The following is a 7,837-nucleotide window of genomic DNA, read 5'->3' as shown; positions in this document are numbered from 1 at the left end:
ATTATTATTATTATTATTATTATTATTATTATTATTATTATTATTATTATTATTATTATCTCCTCTTAACCTTCTCTTCTCCAGGCTAAATATCCCCAGCTCCCTAAGTCCTTCCTCCTAGGGCTTCATGGTTTCCAGACCCTTCACCATTTTGGTTCCCCTCCTTTGGACCCATGGCTCCAGTTTCTCAATGTCCTTTTTGAATTATGGTGCCCAGAACTGGACGCAATATTCCAGGTGGGGCCTGACCAAAGCAGAATAGAGTGGCACTATTACTTCTCTTGATCTAGACACTATACTTCTATTGATGCAGCCTAGAATTGCATTGGCCTTTTTAGCTGCCGCATCACACTGTTGACTCATGTTCAACTTGTGGTCTACTTAACTTAATTTAACTTACCTATGTGTTGCCTTACCATTCAGCAGGTCTTTTCTGGCTGGCCCAGGCAATGGGACTGAGACCTTAAGGTGTCTGGATAAGAACATGGTCTGGAATTACATTCTCAAGGTGTTTCTTTTCCTTTTTGGCCATTCTGTGCATCTCCAAGTTTTGGGCTACTTTCTGAAGTACTCCAGATTTTATAGCTATAAAGAAGCGTCTGGCTTCAGGGATAATGCAGTCTTCCTTATTTTTAGAAACGGGGTTGGAGAAGGACTTCTCTCTGGGAGGGTCAGCCTCAAAAGCCCTTGCGGCAATTTCTCCTGCTGGACCCATTCCTGAAAAAAGGGTTTGGATCTTGTGACCCAAAGGCCCTGATTTCCCCAGCGCTGCTGCAGGGAAGCGGGAAGCCATTTTGCAAGGAAGAGCCGGCTGGGAAATGTACATTTTGTTGACTCCTGACCCAAATGAGCATCTCTCCCCATTGAATAAGAACTTAATATTCAGCTCATGCTGGCATTTTAGCATAAGTCAGTCACATAAGTTAATAAACAAATTTAATTAAGTTGCCCATTTTCCTTAGAAAATTCCTAACTTAATTAATGATTTTAATTGGCTACTTCCTGTTGTTGCTCCAGAGAACCTCATGCTTCTGTGGTGCAAATCACTGAATCATAGGGTTGGAGGGGATCCCAAGGGCCATCCAGTCCAACCCCTGATACCACTGCAGGAAATCTGCATCTAAACCATCTCTGAGAGGTGGGCTACTCGACCGAAGGAGGGTCCAGCACCTTCTGAAGGAGTCTGTTCTGCTGCTGGATGGCTCCAGGCTGGAGGTCTTGCAATGGAGTAAAGGCAGCAGTGGGGGGAGTGGGTATTGTGGGGTGGGATTTGAGGCCTGAAGAGTTGCTGTTGCTGCTGATGCTTGCTAATCTGAGACCCTCTCCAATTTCCCTGGACAGACTTGCACCGTTGCGCCGTGTTCTGCTTGCTCCAAATCGGCACAGAGATCTATGACACGGAGATGGTGCTGGTCGACCGGACGCTGACCGACATCTGCTTTGAGAACAGCATCCTCTTGTGAGCCCCAGCGCCTCCCCTCTCCCCCAGCCCTGTTCTCCCCTCACTTTGTGGGGTGAGAGATGTGAGGGCCCCTCAGTCGCAGCTGCGGCTGAGAATTTGCCCTTCATCCTGCAATGTGAAGGAAAGCATAAAGGGGGGGGGACTTTCTCTTTCTCCCTCACTTTGTTCACATCACAGAGGTCTAGGTTTTTCAGTAGAACGGAGCATTTGGGACCAAGAACCTGTGGGGTGCAGGCAGGGAAAGGGGGTGACCCCCAGAGGCAGGGGGGAAAGGGAGGAACAGCAGCCACATTGTCCATCACACTCATATGGCAAGAAAGCTGGGCAAGGAGGCTGTGGACGAACCTGATGCTCCCAAAAGCACCCCAGTCTGACCAGCTGGGATGTGTAGTTTCCAGTAGGACCAGCCAGATCTTTGTCATTTCTCTGATTAATCCCCCACGTCTGCCCAGTCTGTCCTGGGTGGCTATAGAAGAGGATTCGGAGGTCAGAGTTGCAGCCATGTGTTGACCACCACATTATGGAGGAGCAGTGTTATGCATTACCTTCTCATTCAATGATCTTTTACTGTTATTTGAACTGGGTTGTTTTGCAAATAATATAGCCAGAAAATATTTTAGCGTTCCTTGAAAGATTAAAATAAAATGATGTCAGTTGAACCCTTTAAAATGACGGAAAGGCAGGGTCTCCAGGGTTTGGGAAAAGAGGAGCAAGCAGGCGGCCTGGCCACTGGGTTGCCCCCATTCATGGCTGCCTCCTTTCCTTGGTCACTTAAGGTCACCTCTGGACCCATAACTTGGCATTCGGGGGAAAGGAAAGCGAGTGGTGCAGCTGCAAGACAGTCTTTTGGGGAACATTTGTCTAAGAGTTTTAAGCTGAGAGGAAATTAGGAGGGGCAAGAGATTTTGGGGTCCCAAGGGTGCCATGTTGGGGACTGGGGAGGCATGGCTGGGACACTGTGGGAGCTGGGCTGAGACAGTGCCCAGGATGAGACCCCCCAGCAACAGATTCTGAGGGTTGTCTGTTTTTGCGTTTTTTATTTGAATGAACATGAATAATCGAATGAAAGAGAAAGGAGTGGTTTGTTCCTTTCTTGGTGCACTACTTCCCATAGTGATCTGGAAAAGGGAATATTTAACTTTTCTTAAAAGATGGGGGGAATGGCCAGAGAAAATCCCCTAATGCAGCACAGGAGCCCCACTGCCACCCCACTCAACGCATGGCTTCCAGTGGAAGAGCCAGGGCTGATTTGCTCCAAGGGCCACCTGCTGTGGGTCAAGGCACTCTCCCTCATTGAAAGGGTGTCCTGGGTTCATTCCCTGGGAGCCTGTCTTTCCAAATGCCCACCGGCTTCCTTTCTGTCCTTTGGACTGCCAGAGGATGCACTTCCTTGGGCTGCAGCTGGCTTGTACCTGTTTGTCCCTCCATGCTGATGTGTGCCCCTCCCAAATTCTCTGCCCCCCCCCCCAGCACTGAGGCTGGCCCGGATTTTGAGCTGAAGGTGGAGCTCTACAGCGCCGGCCTGGAGGAGGACTCGGCCCTTGGCAGCACCCCAAAGAAGCTGGCCAGCCGCCTGAGCAGCTCCCTGGGACGCTCCTCTGGGAAAAGGGTGCGGACGGCGCTGGAGGGGAGCGGTGTGCCTGGCAGCCCCTTGAGCAACGGAGGGAGCAGCCCCCTCCTGCTTCCAGCCCCCAGCGTGGCGTGAGTACCCTACCCTCCCTCCTTGTGGCCCTTGCGTCTCATGCGCGCATCCCTGGATGCATGCATTCGTGGCCCAGAGGTCTCCTCCAAACCTCTTTCCCATCCTTTACAGGGGACCCAAGTACCAGCTGCTGGCCTGCACCACCCTCCGCCTGGCGCACGTCCAGGATGCCTTTCGCACCCACGACCTCGTCGTCACTGACAATGGTATTCACTCTGTACTTAGCGGGAAACTCCACCCAATTCTCTGCAATGAAAAGAGAGATTGTGCCCAGATTGCTGCTGATGTGAAAGCATCTCCAGATGCTTGGGGTGAAAAGCCTCTTTGGAAAACACACTCTTTGTGTGTTTGTGTGAGTGCACTGGGGTGCAGGTGGGTGGCATATGCTCCCAGGACCCTCCACTACCACAGTTGTTTGGCACAACCCCCTGGAGCCCTTGGCTACAATCTTGTAGGTGTTCCCTAAATGTGTGAGTTCCCCCATGGAAGTGGGGGGACATTGTTTTTCTGGTGGAAAATGGCTGCATTCAGTTCAAGGTGGTGGAAGCGGAGTTGCGTATCTGCTGCATCTGTGATGCGTGAGACCACATTCTCAGCTATGGGTGTCCCTTTTCCCTAGTAGGATTATGCCAGCTGTGCATCCGGCTGCGCAACATTGCCGTTCAACACAAGGCTTGTGTATCGCATTCAGTCCATCCTCCTCTTAGTGACATGCACATATGTCCCAGGAGGAGCCCTGGTGGTGCAGTGGTTAAATGCCTGTCCTGCAGCCACTCACTCAGAACCACAAGGTTGCCGAGTTCAAGACCAGCAAAAGGGCTCAGGCTTGCATCCTTCCGAGGAGGTGGCTAAAATGAGTACCCAGATTGTTGGGGGCAAATTAGCTTACAGTTGTAAACTGCTTAGACACTGCTAGGCGGTATGAAGCGGTATATAAATGAAGCTTGTTTGTTTTTGTTTGTTTGTATATAAATGAAGCTTGTTTGTTTGTTTTGGGACTGGTGCAGGGGGCTATTCTCTTGCCCTGGCGCTCTGTCTCATAATCTGGCAGCTGACAAGCCTTGGGAGGGGTTGCCAGGGCTTTTTTCACTGGCGAGGGGGAGGCAATTGAGAGCATGGAAACGGGGGGTGCACCCCATCTGAGAGCAGACCCTTGTGTGGCCCCCAATACCAAGTCCAGCTGTTAGTTAGTTCATGGCCTGAATCATCTTCCCCTCTCTTCTCTCCCCTTGAGGAGCAGCCACAGCGGATGCAGAACTGCGCAGGGCGAGTGCGTGTTTCATGGTGGCCTCAGCACGCCACGCTGCTATCCTGATGCCAAACCTCAGCCAAAGCCCCTCTCCTTTGGGAGCCATGCAGCTCTCTCCCCCAGCACCCCCCACCACACACACACACTTCCATGTCCAGTGGGTCCCCTGCCTGACTTCCCCCTTACTTTCTTTTCTTCCCTCTGCGTATCCTACAGAGGAAAGCGCCTTCTGGCTGCCCCTTTATGGCAGTGTCTGCTGTCGCCTGACAGCCCAGCCAAACTGCATGGTCCACCAGATGATGTGTGGGTTCCTCAAGGTGCAGGTAGGTGCTTTGCCCATGGGTGTGCATGAGGGCATGCCTACGTGGTGGGAGTACTTGAGAAGCAGGACCTGCAGCTGTTGTCCAGAGTCCTGTTGGAGCAAGGTTCCCCCTGGAAGGACTTGGATAACTATGTGCAAGGCAGAGTTCTATGCCAAGGTTGCAGAGGAGGGGTTGTGCATGCTGTGCCACAGTGTGTGCTCGTTCAGGTGTGCAGTGCTGGCCATTCCTCACAAGGGTTGCATGAACAATGAACGCATGACTCCACATGCAAAGGTTGCTGCTATGCAACCCGATAGGGTATCTTGATCGCAAAGGGACTGGCCCCATCTGTAAGTAGCCGTATGGTGATTAGATGGTAAACAGGCTGCCCTCCCATATTACTGCTTCCGTGTTTGGAGGCATCCCTTTGAATGTGCCCCAGGACCCAACATAGAGTGGATACCCCTCTTTCCAAGAACCATTGGAGGCCTCCCTCCCAATGCCACCAGATGTACCATGACCTGGCAGAGAAGAAAGAAATTCCCGATGGGCTGGAGGGGCTGGGGTGGGGGGCATTCACAAGGTGTCCCTAAACTGGTATTTACCCCCCATCTCTCTGTCTTTTTGTGCAGCAGGGGGAGCAACAAGGCTGGCAGCGCCTCTCCTGTGTCCTGCATGGCCCCAACCTCTTTTGCTATCGACACCCCCAGGATGCAGAGACCCAGGAGGAGCCGGCCTTCACTATTGCCATCAACAAGGTGTGCTTTTCAGGAGGGGGGGGGACAAAGGGGAGCCTCAGGGATAGTCTGGGCACTGCCTCCACTGTCACATATGCAAGGTGTCCCCCATTCACTCCACAAGAGACGAATGCTGGAGCGTGTCCAGATTATTTAAATAATGAAGCTAGACTGGGACATGTAAAGTGGGGGCTGGGGGGTGTTCCCTTGGATAAGCCTGTGTTGTTTTTCAAAAGGTATCTCCCCCCACCCCATTAGATGCCTGGTTCTTTGGGAGCCTGGATGTGCCCAGCTGTAGGGGTTCAGGGCAGTGATGGGCAATGGGCCAAGAAGAAGGGTTAGGGTGTGTGTGTGTGTGTGTGTGTGTGTAGAGGGGGTCTATCTGGAGGCTTCCTGCTCCCACCTTTCCATTTTTCTTTGCGGTGGGCATAAACAGCCCCTTCCAGCAAGAGGGAGGGGGAGCTACAGGTGACTCCTCCGCCCCCCCCCCCCCACACACAGAGTGGGACTTGCAGGTGGCCTTGCTCTGTACCTGAGGCCTTTTTCCTCTCTGGTGTACACACCCACAGGAGACACGGATCCGGGCCACCGAGAAGGACCCCAAGAGCCGCTTGCACTGCATGTCAGTGACAAACCGCTACGGGGGTGAGGAGGTGACCCACACGCTGCTGGCAGAGTCGCGGGCTGAGACCCAGCGCTGGATGGAGGCCTTTTGGCAGCACTTCTATGACATGAGTGAGTAGGGGGCCCCCATGGGAGGGACCTTTCCCCCCTTATTCTGTTTTCCTGGGGCTGGAGAGAGACCTCGGTTCAAAGGCCTGCTGGGTCACAGAGGTCTGTGGCTGGACCACTGTCACATCCTCTGCTGCTTGTTGCATCTACTTTGGAGAGGTGGGGAGGGGCCTGGCATTGAGGGCTGCCAGGCTGAGAAATGGGGGGGGGGTGTCAATGAGGGAATTTTGGCAGGTGTCTCTTGTTGCACAACCAGGCAAGGAGCCACGCTTGCTGAAACTCCCACCTTCATTGAAGGCACAGGAGCCCTCTCTGGTCTTTGTTCTGGCAACCTTAATGGCATTGGCCCGCATTGGAGACTGGCAGGTGTCTTGGGAAAGAGCCCACCTGTGACCCTCTGCCCACCTGCCCAGTGCACAGCTTGGCTGGCATGGCTGGGGAGCAGCTGCTCTTGCAGCTACCCAGAGTGACCGCCAGGGAGCAGGAGCGCCACAGAGTTCTTCCCTTGGCACCAAAGGGCCGGAGGTTGTGTGTCTTCAGGGGTCTCTGGCCAAGGCAGTCCCCTTGTTGTCTTTCTTAGGACTGGGCAAATGAGAGTCCACTAGATATATTAGGCTTATTGTGCAGATGGAGGGATGGTCTGGTTTTGTGCAGAAACCAGGTGCAGTAGGCTTATTTTTATCACTACGTATTACATTTTACCCACCTTTTTTATAGAACTGTTTTAATGTTTTCAATATGATTGTTTGTTTTAACTTTTGTGTTATCCGTTGTTTTTAACAAGGCAGATTGCAAGCTGCCTTGAGCTTCATAATGGGAGAAGGGCAGGATGCAAACGGAATAAATCAGGGGGGTTTAAGATGCGGGAACAGCAGCACCCAGACTTGCTTTTGGTCTTGACATCTCTTTGGGGGCCCCTTGCGTGGCACAGGCTCTGTGGGGCTGCATATCATTATGGGGGGCACCCTCCTGGGCTCCATAGGGCCCCCAGTGAGGAGAAGGAGTGGGCTACAAATGGGGATGGGATCCTCTCCTTAGCCCAAGGGGGCTGCAAATGGGGTGTGGGGGGCCAGGACACCCTCCTGGACCCCCCCCCCGTGTAGAAAAAGGTGGGGCTGCAGGTGGGGTGTGGAGGCCAGCACCCCCTCCCCAACCTCAGGCCTTTCTCCCCCCCTCCTTTCTTGCAGGCCAATGGAAGCACTGCTGCGATGAGCTCATGAAGGTGGAGGCGCCCTCCCCACGCCGCCCCCCAGCTCTGCTGGCCAAACAGGGCTCCCTCTACCATGAGATGGGTAAATGGAGTGTGCGTGTGTCTGCTCTGCTCTGCCTTAAATTGGGGTGGTGGGAGGGACCCCCTTATGAAGGGGGCTTGCTACGTGTTTTCCTGGTAGCCCCCCGTCCCTACCACAATCGCAGGGGGATTTGTGGGAAGGTTGGGGTCTCCCATCTTTTCTGTCCTTTTCTGTGGCTGTCTCTGGGGGTCTCTCTTGCTCTCTAGGGGGCTCCTGCCCCCCCACCTTCCTATGAGCGCTTGCCCCCAACTCTCTGTGTCTATGTGCCTGTAACTCTCTGCTCTCCTCCTGCTTTTTCTCTGCATGTCACCCATCTCTCCTTTCTCCTCTCTGTCCCCCTGCTCTGCCCTGTGCCCCCCCC

General features: G+C 53.2%; 1 protein-coding gene across 5 annotated transcripts in view; it reads left to right on the top strand.

The window, feature by feature from the left end:
* Positions 1–7,831, top strand: part of RTKN (rhotekin) — a 38,697-nt gene extending 30,866 nt beyond the window's left edge. For all 5 annotated transcript variants that reach the window (XM_042466937.1, XM_042466935.1, XM_042466934.1 and 2 more), the window contains 7 exons: positions 1,342–1,459; positions 2,933–3,163; positions 3,276–3,370; positions 4,630–4,736; positions 5,348–5,473; positions 6,022–6,187; positions 7,372–7,831. In XM_042466937.1, the coding sequence (XP_042322871.1) occupies positions 1,342–1,459; positions 2,933–3,163; positions 3,276–3,370; positions 4,630–4,736; positions 5,348–5,473; positions 6,022–6,187; positions 7,372–7,682 (1,154 nt within the window). In that variant the 3' untranslated portion in view covers positions 7,683–7,831. The remainder of the gene's footprint in view (positions 1–1,341; positions 1,460–2,932; positions 3,164–3,275; positions 3,371–4,629; positions 4,737–5,347; positions 5,474–6,021; positions 6,188–7,371) is intronic.
* Positions 7,832–7,837: the final 6 nt, after the last annotated feature.

This window comes from Sceloporus undulatus, chromosome 5 (genome assembly GCF_019175285.1).
Source record: "Sceloporus undulatus isolate JIND9_A2432 ecotype Alabama chromosome 5, SceUnd_v1.1, whole genome shotgun sequence".
NCBI classification, from domain to species: Eukaryota; Metazoa; Chordata; class Lepidosauria; order Squamata; family Phrynosomatidae; genus Sceloporus; species Sceloporus undulatus.
Note: the sequence above shows the minus strand (reverse complement) of the source record. Positions and strands in the feature narration are given on the sequence as shown.